Below are 17,922 nucleotides of genomic sequence, written 5' to 3'. Positions count from 1 at the left end.
ACCATTTCATGTGGTGTGGCTAGAGTTTTCATGAACACCTATAATTTTCCTAGCCATGTACGCAAATTATCATGAGTTAACGGTGCATGTGTGCGTTTGTGCTGTGTTTATGCTTTACCCGTCGAAGGTCCAGCACATCCTGCAACATGAAGCGGATCCTGGAGCTGGTCTTCTTTTCCTTTATGATTTTCTCCATCTGGTTGAAGTACTGGTCCATACGAGGCTTAGGATGACCACAACATTTTGATGAGTCGCCTACACTATAGTTTAAATCAAAACTAGTTCTAAATAGACATTTATAAGCATGCATATAAATGCAAGCGTGCATGTGTGTAGTACCTTGGCCTTCTCAAAGTCTAGGTCCTTGCCGATGGTGGACAACAGTCTACAGAGGCACTCCAGGGACTCCTCGTCATGGTTTTTCAGCAGCTTCACAATGCAGTCATGCATGATGACCTCTGTGAGCATTTTAAGCTTGAACAGCTCACCAATGAACTTGATATTGCCCAGTGAGCGCCTCCGGGCTTTGTCTTTAGAGTCTTGTAGCTCCTCAATGAGCCGCTGCTTCTCCCCCTGCCAGAGAAATAATGTAGAGAGTTGAGTAAAAAAAGGAAAATGTTATGGAGGGGTGGCAACTCTATTTTTATGAGACGGTATGACACCTCTGAGGCAGCCTCCAGCTCCCTCTGCTTCTTCTCGAAGATCACGTCATCATCTTTATCCTTTTCAAACTCCTTCTGGCATCGATTTAGCAGCAGCTTGCGGAAATTCACAGTGGCTCCCGGCTTATCTGGGATTTGGACTTTAAGCTGGAAAGAGAAGGAAAAATGTTAAAAGAGTAGGAAAAGACAGGGTGCAGGGGTTATGCATATCTTATTTTCTCCTCAGTTCCTCCATCCCATCAGTGGTCAAGACCTGTGTCACTAATTAAAAGGTAATTCACGGGACATTTGAAAACCATAACTGCCATAGTTACCACACCACTACATCAGCGTCGGGCACAAAGAAATAACGACACAATCATTGTTTTTGTAAAGTATTTAAAATTATAAATGAATTGTAAATACAAACTTCACTATTTTCTAGTTTTTCTTACCTACATCCCCCTATTTAAATTATTTTTGGTCAATATCATAGTTTGAGGACCTTTATCAAAAACTAATTTCATTGTGTGTTGTGTTCTTTCAGCAGTCAGTAGATTTTTCAAAGCTCTGCTGTGTCATTTCCTTCAGTCAATGATGCTGACAAAAGCATTGGTTATCTAAGTTCATGTAGACCCATTACAATTCTGAGTGTCTGCTAGAAACACCTTAATCATGATACAATTTTCTTATCAAATACCGAGTTTTATCAGCCCGTTGGTGAGGTGACTGATAAAAGGGACCAAAGTAAGATGAAATGCCCCTGTGCTGATAATCAATCAGCCATATAGTGATGTAACAGTAACTGACTGATCAGTCCAATCAGCAACTTACTGTGGTTCTATTCTCCCTGCCTTGGAGCAAGAACTGGTTCTCGTGTTTCAGAGTGAGACTGTTACATGAAGAGATTGTTGTTTTATGGGTTGTTTTTAGCTTAAAACTGAGGTCACCAGCAAAAGCAATCAGGTTATTGAAAGTACCTAGCTAAAAAATACCACTTCCTACATTCAGGCCCCTTTCCATAGAGCACAGCACATTGTCATCACTAACTTTATCAACTACCTCATTCACATGGAAGAGGTCTGGACTACTGGTGTCAGTAGATGATAATGACTATCAAAAGATTGACAGGGTTAATTGAGTATGTTACAGAATTAAAACACTTGTTGCACTTGAAAGCTACACTAATATTGAATTTATGTTATGCTTTAATGGAAACATTTCAGATTTTACGACTTCAAGAATGAGTACTATTCTCTTCTTTGTAGCCTTCTGACACGACAGATTGTTTTGTCTTCAAAAATGATTTTGTGCAAACAGGTGCAATTCTTAAACAGATAAATTATGTAAAAAATACTTGTTTTGGGTGGATTTAGTTTAGTCTCTAGAAAAATATCTTGTCACCCTGAAATACTCCGAGTCTAGTTTTAAAGCATTGACATGCAGGCTTAAAAACTTAGACAAGACTTATGATAGAATGCATGATATGATATCAGGACACCACTCAGCAAACTGTGCAACTAAAACTCAGTCTTTAGAGTAAAAATTTAAGCTTTTTCAACACATAATTTCATACTGTGTGGCAACACTTACCCCCATAAGGCAGCGGCACATGTTGGCGTAGGCCACCGAAAAGTCTGGCTCGGAGATGGCCTTTTCAAAGGTAAGATCTATGACGCCTTTCAATCTCTCCTCAGTGTCAATAGTCAGTTCCGTCACCTGTTTCATTAGCTGTTGAAACTTTTGAGGGGTCAGTTTGTTGAGGATGCTGCGAACCCGTTTAAACAGCTCCTGGGTCTTAATGTTTTCCTGATCGTTCTCCTCCTCGTCTCCACGGCCGCGACTAGCTTTCTTAGTTGACGGTTTCCAAGCCTTCTCTGCTTTGTTCAGCTGCACATCGTCACTGAGGGACATGGTGGTGATGATTTTTCTTGGTTCTTTCCTTTGCATCTGCTGAGAACGACGTGGGCCACCAACTCCGATGCCCATGCCTGGAGGCTAGAAAAAGGGATAGTCTTTTACTTCAAGGTCCATGACCTTCAAGTGCAGAGCTCTTGAATCACATAAAGAAAATGTTAACTTACTGGTCCTCTGTTTCCTCCTCCCATGCCAGGCCTGCCAAGGTTGGCAAAGGAGGGTGTGAAGTCAGGACCACAGTTCATTCCTGGTAGACGACTGGGGTCTAGTTGACGCAGTGGGGTCTTATTAGCCTTAAAAGACAGAAATGAACATCAACTGAAATCTTATTCCGATATTATCTGAGTTTTGATGCCATCATCAATTTGGCTTTATTAGTGTCGAGTCACAGTCACAATTACATCAAACTTGTGCTTCATTGGTGATCAAACATCAACAGAAATGACTTGCATTTATACAGCACCATTTAAGCTACATAGAGGCAATTCAAATACGCTTTTCAAACAAAAAGATGAAAAACATGGTCAAGTCTTTAGTGTTAGATGTTGCACCTTGTCTAGGACAACATCACTGATGGCTGGCAGGCCCTCAGGCTTGTTCATGCTGGCCGAGATGAACTGGAAGCCCAAAAGAAACTCCCTGTCATACTGTTTCTTCTCCTCTGGATTGATTGGCTTCCATTGTTCTGAAAGAGACATGAAAACAGAGAATGACATTTGAAACATTTTAAAGTTACAAATTCCTCAGTGTCAATTCAGAATGAAACTGAGACATAGTGTAAAGGTGTTTTACAGAGTACAGAAGAGAAAATGATCATGAGGCAGTATAACTTAATATTGTCATGCCTCATAATGTACACAACATGGCAGATAGGCTCTTAAATGAAAAAATAAAATGAATAAATTATTAAATAAATAATTAAAATGTTGTGACCTAAAATTCACCTACAATTTAAAAATCACAGCTTCTCATCGCTTATTGTTCAAACATTATGTGTTGCCATCACATAGGTATCGTTTTTCACTGAACACTCATATCAGCGGAGGCACAATCAGCTAAAACTCCACTCCCTCATTTTCAACAAAGCAAACATAAACGTAGCCAGCTGACACATTGCTGACTTGTGAACATAGGTTAGATAAGATCATTGTTCACAGTGAACTGCCAGCATGTGGCAGTGAAAGGTAACAAGTTTCAGAGACCCACCCTCTTTGTACTGGTACTTCTTGTCAGTGCTGGGTGACTCGGGGGAATCTGGCTGGATGTTCTCAGCATCCAGCTTGTCCTCCTTGTCCTCCCAGGTCAGGTCTGCCTCCTCAGGGGCGGGAGGCAAAGCAGCAGGTGGCTGGGTCTCAGGTACTCGGGTGGGGGCTGACTCAGGCTCTGGTGGGGCCACTACCTGCTCCTGGTTCAAAGATAGGAAAGTGGTTAGGAGTGGTTTCAGACACTTTAAAGGAACAGCTAGGACAAAGGTAAGAATTCTCTCATTATCTACTCACTCCCATGCCAATGGAAAGTCAGGTGAAGTATCATAATCCAAAATAACCCAAGATCTCAAATATGTTATTTACACTCTCGCCAAGTGCTCGAACTTGTTTAAACTTCTTCAGATGGGGTACGCACTAATGTTTTTAGTTTGGCAGTTTCAGTGAAGATTTTGTCTGAAAAAAGTAAGGCTTCTGGAGAGTTGGATAATGCTGGATAAGCTGTATGGAGGTTCTTTGCCGTTGTTTTATTGCATTTCAAAAGTCCCCAGCTTCTTCAGTTGTTTAGCAGAATGCCGCAACCTTGTTTGGCTGTGAAGATCCAGAAATGCTTTGTGGACAACGAAGCTTGCTCCCAACTTTCCATCGACATAGAGGCACAGAGGCATTTTTGAACAAACTGCTCCTTTCAAACAGGCTGTTAAAGCATCAACATTAATGTATACATGCATTACTGCACACACCTCTTTAAAGGCATCCAATAGGTCTCCCACTGCCTCCTTTTTGTTTAGATCCTTCATCTTCCTCTTTTTCTTTGGCACAGACACAGCAGCTACAGGATGACAAACAGAATCAGCCTCAGTAGCAAAACCATTTCTGACAGAACAGTTTCTATTAATGATGGAGGACAGAGATTCAATTCTTTACTATCAAATATTTCAGCATATTGTCATTAACTGACCTTGCATAGTAGTTTCTACAAGGGCAGGGGTGACTGTCTGGGGAGGAGGAGTGTCCTCCCTCTCTTCTGCTGTGGAAGGGGGGGGAGTGGGCACCGTTTCTGGGGCACTGTCAGCTATGGAAACCATCTCTGCAGGAGATGGCTTCTCTTCCTCGGCAGCGGATTGGGGCACTGGGGTTTCTTCTTTGACATCCAGGGCGACTGGAGGAACTGTGTCTTTGACCTCAAGCTGGGTAGGTGCTGCATGGACAACTGGATCAGCAGGAATCTCCTGGACAGCGGCAGCAGGAATCTCCTGGACAGCGGCAGCAGGAGCAGGCTGGTCAACAGGTGCAGGTACAGCTTGGACAACAGACGTAGGTGCAGCTTGAATGGTGGCTGTGGAGGTGTGGATGATAGGCTGCTGGCTGATGTCAGGCTCAGCAATGGGACTGTCATCATGCTCAGCCAAGTTAACAATGGGCACCTCAGGGTCTTGAGGGGCAGGCAGCGGCAGGCCGTTAGGGAGGCGGAGCTCCTCAGGCTGTGCGATGGGAGACTCCAGAGGGGCCTCCAGCTGACTGAGTGGCAACACAACCGACAGTCTTTCTGGCTCCACCTTTGTAACACCGTTAGCAGTGGAGGAAGGTGCAAGAGGAGTGTCCGAGGAGAGGACTGCCTCTTCTACTTCAGCATCGTCCTCTTTCACCACCACCTCCTTCTCCTCCACCATCTCTGTGGCTTTCTTGTCCGTTTTGTCTTGTGCAGCAGAGGTGGGCACAGGGTCAGGCAGGGGTGCAGGGTAGGCAGGGACCTCAGGTGCTGATTGAGGGGGTGGGGTGGGTTCCCTGGGGGCAGGGGGAGCATCCATTACATCTGCAACAAGAGCGCTGGGTGCAAGTGTGGAAATAGTGTCGAGAGTGTCCTCTGCTGCTGATAATGGTGGGGGTGAAGAAGGCTTAGTGTTCGTGTCAGAGGATGTTGCGTCAGTGGGGATGGGGTCACTCTTAGCAAGTTCAGGGGTCTTTGACAGAGGAGGGGGCGTAGGTTTCCCACTGTCATCTGGGGTGAAGAAGAAGAAGATCTCATTAGACTTCACTGCATCAACTCACGTTTTCAGAATCCACACTTTTTCCTGCCCTCCACATATGGACCATGAGAACATCAAGGTATTCATGGAGCCTTTATAGATATGAGACTGCATTCATCAAACACCTGATGCACTGTAGCATCAAACATTCCCCAACCACATCCTTATTTTGAGCCATCCACTTCCTGTGTTCATAACAGATATGCCTTGGTTATTTACAGGTAACTCACCACTATCAAAAACAGAAATTAACACTATCAAAAACGGTTCAAAAAATAAAACAATATGTAATAAGTCTGGCAAATATTAGCAGCTGAAGTAAAATCAGAAAAATATGCAAAATTATAATTAGGGGTTACTTCAGGGTTCATACAGCTTTTTAGTAATGAAATACAAGCAATTTTCATGCACTTTCAAGGTACCAAAATGTCAAATATGTTATCTATTTATATATATATTTTCACTTAACCCCACCAGATTTAACCTGCCGGTCTCACTCCCTTTTTGCAAACCTTTAGGCCACCACTGCCCAGTCAGTACTTTAAAATACTCTTAACTAAGGTATTTTAATCTAATCATGGGACAGGATTAAATGTGTCATGTTCAATTGCCAAAGATAATTGGTTTAAATTATTTGACTGTCAATGAAACAACAGTTTATGTAGAAAATTAAGTAAATTTTAATTCAAGCATATTCCTAACCTTGAAAACAGGATTACAGTAAAAATGAACTATTTTGAAATCTTTCAAGCCGTTATACAAACCCTGACAGTTGTATCTTTTTGTGACTGTGTTCAATGCTCTGTGTGTGGCACTCACCTGGTCTAACAACTGCAGGTGTAGCAGCAGCTGCGACGCTCTCACCGTTGGCCTGGGCCACTACTGTACTCTCTGTTCCAGATATGGCTGTCTGTTGGACACACACGAAAAGGTGAGGTATGACTTTAGTGCTGAGGACATCACCATTTTTTGCGCGAGTAGGGGGAAAAAAAGGTTAACATTAGTTCCTAGTTGTCTGTATGAGCTGCACGTCAGGATTCTCTGAGAGAATCATAGATCAGTTTGATTTTGACAAGCTGGCAATCTGCAGCATTCCCCATAAAGTAGTAACATATGGACAGAACAGACAAGTCTTCTTGGATTATTTAACATTCTAAAATAAATTAAGTTGATAGTTACCCTGTATAAATTACTTAAAATACTTTTTAATGTGGACTAGGGCCGCAACTGAGGGTTGTTTTCATTGCAAGTGAATCAATTTAATGGTTGGTCTACAAAATGTCTGAAAATGGTTAAAAACGGCAAATGGCTTGTTTTGGCCACAGCACAAAGATATCCACTTTTACAGTCAAAGAGGATTCAAGAAACTAGCAAAATATTTACACAATAACTACTCATAGAATTAAACGATTATCAAAATAGTTAATGAAAATTAATTGTTGCTTCTTTGAGACACCCTATAGCAGCAGTTGCTGCCAGGTAATACCATGGACAGTTAACTGGAGTACCAGTATCGAGTATAAAGAAAGACTGAAGTGACTGTATATACAGTCTATGGCAACAAGTAATTGGCTTCCCCACATTAAAACCACTGACTCTCACTTCATGTCATAATGGATCTGTTTTACGCCTTTTAACGCTACATTTTATGACTTGCCAGAGTAAATTATGAAGCTGACCTGTGGTGGGGTTGGGGTGGAGCCACTGCGGCCCCCTGACATAATCTCCTCTGTAATGTCTCGACCTCCTTGGTTAGGATCTCTTATTCTGATCTGTGGAGGAGAGGGAAGAGACCTGCTGTTAAGATTAGATAACAAATAATGAACTGAAAGAAGGAATTGAGTAAAAGAATCTGTATGTAAAAGAAAGCACTTGCGAACAAGCCTCTTTCTTACTATAAATAAAGACGATAAATGATAATACAAAGAGTTAAACTGTTTCAGGGTGAGGACAGTAGAACGTAAAAGAGCTGCCTTCCCATGATGCAGCGCCTACAGTGGTCAGCCCTTTCTGCATCTATGACTCACTAGCTGCCTCTGATTCAATGAAAGCTACATTTCTCACATTGTGAACACAGGCACACCAGATCCAAAAACTAACCGCCATGCAAATTCCTCTGCTCTGCAACTGAATGCGCTTCAGCCTGTTAGTCACCAGTGAATATGTCTGACTGAGCGAGACGCAAGTTAACGAACTTTAAGCTGATTGTCAAAGAAATTCTAACGCTAGTTTAAATTGTTATAACCCATGAGGACTGCAGACAACATACAGCTTTCCTGTACAGGCACACGGCACTCAGGCAGAGGTGAAAACAGTCACAATCTGATCACTCTTACTGTAGGAAGTCACAGCTTTCATGAAACTGATGTGAGCCACAACGCAAATGACACATGTTGTCACTAGACAAGGATTAAACTAACAGTTAACAGTGATCTGCTAAACACTGCTGCTCTCTGGCCTACTTTTGACTTTAAGAACAACAACATTTGCTGGTTGCTACTGACCTTTACCTGGTTCAGTCCGACAGAAACTCCCCTCCCGTAGGATTACTAACCCTAGCGGGCCTCTCTCATCCTGGGGCTGAAGTAGCTGTTCCAGCAGACTCTGGAGGTGGACTTTAAACCCAACAAAGCAGGAGGGTGGCTGGACGGAGCCAGTGTAGTTTCATCTCAGCTCAACTCACGCACATCCAGGCTGTGATAGAGAGCTAAACACCGACAGAATGGGACAGAGCAGGGCTGGGCCTGTCAGTATGCTAGCTAGCAACTTGACTCTCTCCCTCTCTCATACGCTGAACAGAACAGGGAGGGAGGAAAAAAAAAAGAGGATAAAGCGACTGGCCTTGTAAAGCTATGGTATTGGAATGCAGAAGCCCGCCCACAGAGACTAACAGACAGTTAAAGGGGCCGAGGGGCAGGGTAGGGGGGGAATGGGAGGGTTTCCAGGAAAAAAAAGTTATCCTTATCAAATGAGCCGAAGCTAGTACAGAAACTCCCCCTTTTTCCTCACTCTCTCTGTCTGATCAGTAATCCTGCACACTCCAGTCGCTCCTCAGACTTTTTCTTTTTTGTCATGCTCACCCCTTCTAAACGAAGAGGAAATCAACACAGGAGGAGGAGGAGGAGGAGGGGGTGCCACAGCAGCAGAGGAAGGCTGGTTGGTCAGCCCTTCCGGCTCAGAATGGGGAGGAGACTGGTGGCCACGTGGAGCTGAGCTATGTGCTGACATGTCCTTCACCCCCTCCCCTCTAGATATTCTCTTGACACACAGCCAGAGCGAGAGCAAGAAAGTTTCAAGTAGAAAAAAGGGCAGTTTGCAAGGCCACAACTTTAGCATATCACCAGATACTAAAAGGGACAATATTTGGAAAATGGTGGCAATTAAAATCATGACGACCATGTGGTAGAAGATACTCATTTTAAATTCATAGAGTTCAAACACACCCACTCCTTCTCTTTATCTATATGACTTGCAAGAACTACAAAAAAGGGTATGTACCTTTAGGTAGCAAAATAGCCTTGCAGTTCTAGAATACGTCTGTCCTGTTCACAAGAAGCAAAATCTCTACCTGATCTCAAAAAGTGCATCACTCCTAAAAACCAAGAGTGCAAAGCTTGTAGTGGAAACTTATGCACACACAGATGCCTCGACTTACAATCTTATGGCTGAAGCACAAACATCACACCCTTGCGCATTTTTATGCTGCAAAATTCTCAGTTCCTGCCTGTCATTTCAACTCTTACGATGGGAAATCTACATTTTGTGTGAGATGTGTGTGACTGAGTGTGCCCTGAGCCTTGAAGCCAGTATTGTAGCATCGGTGGGGGCGCATGGGAATGGGCCAAAGTACACCCCAGGCAACCACAGTCACTGATAAGAAGCCGAGTTCCCCAGCGAGAGGGACCAGACATTGCGCAAATCTCATGGCAAACCAGTCCCAACATTTAACACCGACAGCCTTTTCCTCGTAACACACAAAACAAGGATTAAATATATGAAGGTTTCTACATAAAAACTACAAGTGATGACGTCATATTTCTTTAAACAAAGCACACATTTGCAAAGCTTAACCTGCTGAAGACAAACAGAAAAGTGACTTTCCAGCCTCAATGTAGTGACAAGTCAGTCAGGCCAAAGAATCAAAACTATGGCTAAATCTCTACACTGGACAGCTAGTTTCAAGACACATAGAACAGAGTTGATAATAGGAAAGTAAGCAAGAAATTCCATGCAAATAAAGCCTTTAGATAAACATGTCAGAAAAGTTCATGTTTGAGCCTCTGTTACTATTGATTTTTAAAAAAAGGACTTTTGCAGAGATGATTCAGTATACACACAGCTGTTTTTCTTAGATAAATAGTATGAGACAAACATTTGTGAATAAGCACCTTAACAGTGCCAACTGTTAACTGTTAACTGTTAAGTGCCAACTGTTAACTGTGCCAACAACAAAAGACAACATTTTTCATTCTAGCTGGATGCAAGAGTCTGAGGAACCTGGGAAGGTCCGAAAATAATCTTGAAATGTAAAATGCGTCACAGAAGTCTCAAATGTAAAAACGATGATTACATGAGAGGCACAAACTGGGGCTGCAGTTCACAGAGAGCTACCACATACCAGGCGAGGGCCATCTTGGTGAGCAAAGAAACACTAGACATACTGTAGAACTAGGGAATATGTCGCACAGCAGCTTAGTCTTACAGCATACCAAGCGGAGGTCAAGTTCACCACAGTCTTTTTCAATCTGTAAACTGAACTCTATGGTCAGGCTCAAGAATGACTCTAGAATCATCTAGAGGGATTGCAGCATCACAGACAGGCTGTATTATCTAAAAAACATCCGGTCCGGTCCTTGGATAACTGAAGAAAACAATATTATTTGTTCATATTGCTTAAAGGGATTGCTAAATGAACGACTTTTAAACTGAAAAGGTCTTCCAAAACATTCATTTTTCACATTCCCTATTCTAATATTACTAACATATGGGCTATAGTAGCCTTCTAGCCCGCAGCAGAAATAAGGAAGGTTCTACAGAGGTCTGTTAAACTCACTTCTTTCTAACTCAACACTCCCAGATTTTTTTTTTTCCATTTAGAGATTTGTAGTCTCTTACACAACTGGTTTAACTTTCATATTGTGCATCCAATTATTTACTTTATCCCTTTACCCCCACACAAAACTGTGGTTGTCCATCAGTGATTACCAAGGTAGCTGGGTTTGGGAGATCATGAAATATCATTGGGAGATCATGTTGTCTCACAAGCTATGCACTTGTAAATGAACACACATTTGTTAAACCAGACATTGTCCTGTGAGGAACTACTGGCATATACAGAGAGCAGCTACAAGTAAATTTTAGGTGGGATGCCCAGCGAGAGAAGAGACTGTCTATTTGAAAACAACAATGGCAGCTCCCTAAGAGGTTAGCGTGACAGAGGAGCAAAGAACGGCACTGAAGGCTTTTCTCATTTTCGTTCCTCTATCAAGTGACTTCATGAGGAGTTTGATTTACCAACTGGTTACGCTTGAGGCAGCACACTCAGATTGTTGATCTGTTTGGTCGAGGTTAGCCTGTGATAGACAATCACCTGCCATGGTCTCAAGTCTGTCCTTTTCCAAACTATTTCTAGCAGTGCATTCTCAGATGGTTCCGTGTAACAAAAAATATGCTACATCAGGTTACCTCAGTGATCTTATTATGCCCCTTTCCACCAAGAAGTCCAGTTCATTTCATTACATACGGGAATGATTATTTTTTGTGTTCTGTACTCTCCCAATGGATTTCCCAAATTCTTGTTTTTTAGCATTCTTCTACCTTGTTGCCTGCCACCTTTTTTCCTTGTTGTAGTAAACAACGACATGTGTAATATGTCTATAAATACATATGAATATGTAATCGCGCAAAAGACAGGCAGTGGCAGAAAAGAGACAATGATTGCCAGCAAAGCAGAGAAAAAAGGTCATCAGTTTGTATATGTTGTCAGTTGGGCAGTCATGTAGAGTGTAGATCACAGTGTGTCAGTGTGCCTACATTTAAGGCACTGTCCGGAGGTCACATAACAGGTCTAACCTTTAGGTGCAGTTACCAGGGGCTGTGTAGGTTCAAAGGGAGGGTACTATACCGATGGTAGTTCGGTGAAAACTTAGCTAAAGAACAGACTTGCTGCAATCATGTGCTCCCACTTAAGCCTTGTTACCAGGTGACAACTCATAGGTATGTCCATATTTAAGTTCAGTTAATTAAGAAATAAAAAGTCTGATTCCATTTTTTAAATATTTTAATATGATCACTAGTGGCCTTATTTCCTGTTAGGAAGCTGTTCTACAGATCCCAATGGGCATTATTTACAGAAAAAAACTTCCTCTGTGTTTTGACTAACATGAAGTCAAGCAGTCAAAAGCTGCTGATGTTCAGAAGTGATATTTTATAACTCTTCATCTTCAATGTATCTTCCTGCTCCACACTGACTTTACACAGATTAAAGTTCACAGATGAATGACTGTCCATAAAACTGTCTATAGGAGCCTCTTGCATGTGTGCATGTTTCGGTAACATTTAAAGCAGTTGCATCAGCCCAAAATACAGAACACTAACACTAACATAACTTTTTTCCCTACTAACTTTTCATTAAAAAATATAAATATATAATTTCCATCTTATATTATTCCCATATGTAGACATATGCATATCACCAAGTGTATATGCAGATGTCCACATATGGGATGCTTGAGTTAATGACAGAGTAGATGTATGAGGCTGGACTTTCTCATGAGCAGAAAACACACATCTAATGTTTTCAGATGGAATTAAAGTGCAGTGTCATTGACGAACAGATTTTACCCAAACACGGCTAATATCAAATATTTTCATTTTAGGTTAACTTTTCTTCCAAGTTTGTGTCAATTTCCAACTAACATTTCCTCACTTTAAACAATATAAAATACCTACCCCAGGTTTACTGGTAGTTCATTCTGATTCATTCATAAAATGTGGGGAAACTATAAATCATACGTATGTAATATTGAAACCCTGAACCAGATGTCCATTCTCAATAATCAATTTCAAAGTGTAAATTGAGTTGTGTAGTAGAATGCTGACTGTACCTGTTTACGTTCCCGTTTGGTGTGGATGTGTTGGGGAGGCTGAGGTGGTGGTTGCTGCTGTTGAGGGGCAGGGTTCATAATAACGGGTGCCGGCTGCACCGAGGGTGTAAACTGAGGCTGGGCGGGGTAGTAGGCCCCTGCTGTGGAACAGACAGAGAGAAGAATGTAAACACATACTAATCTTAATCTTACGGCCATAACCTGATACAGACACAAAGGACATATAAACACGTTAACTTTACACCACAAAGCTAGAGTTGACACAACAGCAGTACAGTCTATATTGATTTTGTTCTTAAGGACTTTTTCTGCTGCTGTGAGGCAGTTAGAAAAGCTGCATCCAAAATGTGAAGGTTTTTTTTCATAATGATTTGCAGCACAACAGCTGTAGTTATAAGTCCCAACAGTTATAATGTCATTATGGTGACGTAACTACACTTTATTAAAGTCTTCTCACTGCCAAGAATGGATGTGTTACACTTTAGGCATCCCTCAAATGCTCTAGCAAAGAACAACTTAGAATCTGTGTAAACATGCTTCACTAGACTTCAATCCCTACAGTACAAAAGATAGGTGTCTTGGCAATATTCCTGTGAACACTGTAGTCACCTTGCAGGAGGAAGCTGGTTAAATCTGAATTTTGAGAATGTCTTTTACAGCAGCATTAAGTGTTATTGTCAAACATTTTTGTCGAAACTGGAAATAACTTACGATTAACTTATTATTATCATCACTGAATTATTAAATGACAAGATTGGGGACTTAAAAAGGACTAATAGTCAATTAAACTCTACCATGACATTCAGACCAAGTCATCAGTCAGCTGATTAAATAATTAAATTATATTCCGTGTCAAAAATCATGACTTACACAAATAGGGCCAGTATGATTATCGACCAATCATTTCAGCTGCAGCCCAGAGAAACTGGTGACTAAGTCTGGAAACTAAGTATCAGGTGATAGTAATTTAACATCTTCAGGAAAGGCCATGAACTTCAATTGCTTACTGTCCAAAAGGTTCTCTTCTCATTGTGGCATCTAACCAATGCTATAGTGGAGTATTACATCTTAAGATAAATCTGCAACTATCACCTCTATTATGATATTCCAGTAACCCACTTAGATGTACATCGTCACCTCAGATCTTCATTTTTGTGCCATCTCAGTACCGCCTTTCATGTTCTATCTGAATGAAAGTTAACAGTAGCAAACATGGCACCTGGAGGGCCCCACAGGTAGGCCTTCAGACCATGACACAGCAGTCTCTGCATTGGTGTCCCTTATTTCTTAACACCATGGATATCTATTATGTTTACGAATTCATAAAGTAAGCTGCTGCCAACAGGACCAAGAAAAAATTTAAAACTTCTTTTGCCTACCCAGTCAATAATGTCAACAAGACATCAAACCATTCAGCGACATTACCCGGCCTTGTAACTGGCCTCGGCTTCAGTTCAAAACCAGCTGTGGCCCACGTTGAAAAAAAAAAAAAAGAGAGAAAGAAAGAAAAACCCTTCAGATTGAAGAGGCCTCTCCTTCAGCCCAGCGCAGCTTGCTCCTGCTCTGCCTCCCTCTCCCTCTGCAGGCATTTCAGTCTAACTCACATTACTGAGTCTGCATTGTTGACCAGGAGCAGAGCAGCCTAAATATAGTCAAAACCCCACACTGCCTGGCGCACAAGAGGAAAAGGGAGGAAGACAGACAGAGAGAGCAGGACAGAGAGAGGGAGAACAGGAGCATGCTCAAAACCAGAAAACTGGAACAAGACTTTTCTTGGACGGTGTCCCGCTATAAATAAGAGGCTCGAGGTATGACTCACAAAGTGCAAGACATGGTGAGAGCAGAATCGGGGGGGGGGTGCAAAGAGACACTAGGAGACACCTACCCTCAGAGTCCTGCTGCTCTTGAGACCCACGGTTCCCCATGCTGAATTACTGCTGAATGCAGAAGTGCGTATGGACAGAAAATGAGGAGAGGGGGTTCTTCAACCCCCCTCTCTAACTTCTTCCTGTTCACTCTACAGGTGCCCTCTCAGAATGACTTCTTTTAATGCTCAGCCCTCCCTCTTCCAGCGTGTCTCTGTTATGCTCCTCCCTCTGACCTTCCTAATTCCTCCCTGCCTTTCACTTTTTTCCCCACCTTCCTCCCTCCCCTCCCACTCTCTAGAGAGTCCTGGCAGGCAAGTAAAGCTACTGGGTTGTGTTGCTCTGATTTGCCTGAAGACTCCCCCATCTCTCCGCCCTGGACAAATGATACCATCCATGCTGGCAGGGATGTCACAACCTACTACAACGGGGGCGGGCTATAAGTGTGTACACTGGAGGAGTGAAGCAAATCACGGAGCTTGAGGGGTGGCGGTCTTAAAAATAGTCACCATACTCTGTCAGCACTGTGTATGTGTCTGTGTCTCTATCTGACTGCTAGAAAAGGACAAAGTGGTCAGAGAGACTGCACCACTTAAGAGGACGGGGGGTGTTGGTATGATATTCAGAGTTGTAAGTATGCACTTACCAAAATTTTTATAATGAGCATTTTCAGTCATCACAGCAAAAACCTGATCATATGCTAGCCTACAGTAGATCTGTGTCAATATGCTGTCATTTTGAGATGTTTAGAGTTTGCCCTGAAAGCCCCTGCACTTTCAGAGCCAGTGTAGTGGTCAATCCCATAAGAGACCAATGTTTAAGAGTTGTGTCTCTGTGTCACATGACCAGTTATTTAGGGTCATGTGCCATAGTTGTATCATGACGCGTCATGTGACTCGCAGAGCGACCACTGTGTCACAACCTCAAACACACACAGAACGTAGTGTCCTGCTAGGTCATACAAGTATCTTGCATAAATAGCCACAGAGCTTTGTCACACAATACCACTGGTAGCTTACCACTTTGAGGACAGTAATTTGTCTAGAAAACAGATCAATAACTCTGGCAGAATCAAACCAATAAACATGATAGACACAGAAGATCTACTGTGGGGCTCTGGTGTGCTGCAATTACAAGGAAAGGCGGTAATTAGTAACTTAGAGGTGATCCAGTTTTCTAGAAATCGCATTTCCTGTTTGTGTGATCCCTGTCAAATTTCGGTCCAAATGATAGAACTAGAAGTCTCTCCATTAGAGTTAAGTTGATATTTTTAATAGTACATTTTTAACCTTTTCAGCTATGACATTTAAAGCAACATCATGTGACTTTTTTTTAACTTAAAAAGCAGCTTCAAAATCAATTTGACAGTACAGTGTGTTGTAATAGGGTGAATGGTGTCTCTGTCACAGCCACTCTGAACACCTTGCACATTTCTGCACTATGTAACTTCAGTGAGAGGGTAGGATCACAGCAACACATACATTACCCATGGTTTACAAGACATATCTTTGTTATGATTGTTAGCACCTACATGTCTGACAAATTGTTACAGGCCTGGGATTTGAATCCAAAACAGTGGTGCTGCACTCAGAAACTGTGCGGACAAGGGGTACAGGGGGACTACAGTAAAAACTAAAATAAGTCAGGATGTGAAAAAACAAGACATTTTTAATGTCCATGATTGACAGATAGAAAGCTTTAATATCACTATAATATGAAATGGCCTGAGAGAGATGCTCACTTTATCCAATAGATATATGTGGTCAACTGCAACTCAAAAGATCAAACAATACTCAGATTTATACTGCATTACCAGGTGATGAAGTTCAGGGTGAAATTTAATATCAAAATGCAAAGTGATATTCTGATTACAAGCAGAACACACAATCCCCCAAACAGAATTTATTATTTGCAAAGCTGATTGAGGCTCAATTATAGCTACTTGATGTTGAAATAAGCCAGTTTTCTGAGGACAACAACAGCCATCTGAAAGCACTAGACTCATGATTGAATATACTAACAAACAATACATTATAGATTTACGAAACAGTCTCTGATTTTTTTTTAATTGCTCGTTTACTTTTTGAAAACATGCATACACAGTATACAGAATGTGCAGAGGCATTGTTCAAGTACCATGTGCACCAACAGTGCATATACGTGGATGTGCACAGAGCATGATATGAGAAGCCAAATAGGAAGAACTGTGTTTTTACAGTCCTGTATTCAGGCCAGCGCATTCTATTGCTGATGAGCTACAGTTTAAACAAAGACAACACATAGTTCAGATGCCTGCTAGTGGGGGGTCAGCAAGTTTGTTTTCAGGCCATCATCACTTCTTGTGTGTGGTGACACTCAGCCACCTCTAGAGGGAGTGCCAACACATGGGATCAACGGCAAACATCTGTGATGCTGTTCCCAGTGATATGACAACAGTATGTTTGGAATAAATAATTTATTAAAATGTTTGTCATGTGTACTATGAACTATGATAGCTACATTCTTTGTGTAGTATATTATAGAAATGTACTCTCATACTGTTACGTTAATACATACAAATTTATTTGGAATACTCCTTTCACTAACCCTGCTTTGACTGTGATAGTCAGCAAATTTTTACTTTTTTACAGAATGCAGCCACACCCCTCAGGGACAACATAACACTTTCATTTCATTATGACCATATGCTCCATGTTGGGTAGGCAGAAAGGCATCTCAGCTGAGTTCTAGTGAAACAGTCTAAAGAGATACTGTTGTTTGTTCTTTGTGCGTGTGTGTGCATGCATGCGTGTGTGTGTGTGTATGGTGTGTTTGCATATGACTGGATGCTGATTCTTAGCAGGTTCATTGAGTTTCTCTCCTGCTGGTCTATTACTTCTCATTGCTAATGTTCCCATGCCTGTCTGTGCCACCCTACACGTCCCGGTATGAATTTTCAGAGACTTTTCCAGCCAAATTCCAAGAATTTCAAGGACCAAAAATGACAGTCTGAGATACGGTTCAAGGTTAATTACTGTCATTATAATGAGAACTAGCAGGCTTTACAGAAGCTCACAGACAACAATTAAAAACAGATAACAGAACTTGTGAACTTGTGAACTGTGCTGTCTTACAGTAACTGCAGAAAACCGTAGGAGACACACAGACAGTGTAATGTA

At 41.8% G+C, this 17,922-nt stretch overlaps 1 protein-coding gene and 1 non-coding gene across 10 annotated transcripts in view; both read right to left on the bottom strand.

The window, feature by feature from the left end:
• eif4g1b (eukaryotic translation initiation factor 4 gamma, 1b) overlaps window positions 1–17,922 on the bottom strand; it is a 42,147-nt gene that overhangs the window by 8,346 nt on the left and 15,879 nt on the right. For 5 of the 9 annotated variants that reach the window (XM_030393712.1, XM_030393727.1, XM_030393721.1 and 2 more), the window contains 12 exons: window positions 12,900–13,039; window positions 7,473–7,565; window positions 6,613–6,703; window positions 4,725–5,765; window positions 4,507–4,595; window positions 3,765–3,963; window positions 3,110–3,243; window positions 2,726–2,851; window positions 2,235–2,639; window positions 663–809; window positions 340–573; window positions 119–223 (listed from right to left, as the gene is read on the bottom strand). In XM_030393712.1, coding sequence (XP_030249572.1) covers window positions 119–223; window positions 340–573; window positions 663–809; window positions 2,235–2,639; window positions 2,726–2,851; window positions 3,110–3,243; window positions 3,765–3,963; window positions 4,507–4,595; window positions 4,725–5,765; window positions 6,613–6,703; window positions 7,473–7,565; window positions 12,900–13,039 — 2,804 coding nt within the window. Of the gene's footprint in view, window positions 1–118; window positions 224–339; window positions 574–662; window positions 810–2,234; window positions 2,640–2,725; window positions 2,852–3,109; window positions 3,244–3,764; window positions 3,964–4,506; window positions 4,596–4,724; window positions 5,766–6,612; window positions 6,704–7,472; window positions 7,566–8,297; window positions 8,618–12,899; window positions 13,040–14,784; window positions 14,955–17,922 lie in introns of those variants that run through there. The other 4 variants (XM_030393767.1, XM_030393776.1, XM_030393785.1 and 1 more) reach the window with 4 other exon arrangements.
• Window positions 881–948, bottom strand: LOC115576528 (small nucleolar RNA SNORD66). Its single transcript, XR_003982878.1, has one exon. It is a non-coding gene; the product is annotated as a small nucleolar RNA SNORD66 (small nucleolar RNA).

Source organism: Sparus aurata, chromosome 2, assembly GCF_900880675.1.
Source record: "Sparus aurata chromosome 2, fSpaAur1.1, whole genome shotgun sequence".
NCBI lineage: Eukaryota > Metazoa > Chordata > Actinopteri > Spariformes > Sparidae > Sparus > Sparus aurata.
The sequence above is the reverse complement of the archived record's forward strand: the minus strand, read 5'-3'. Positions and strand labels throughout refer to the sequence as shown.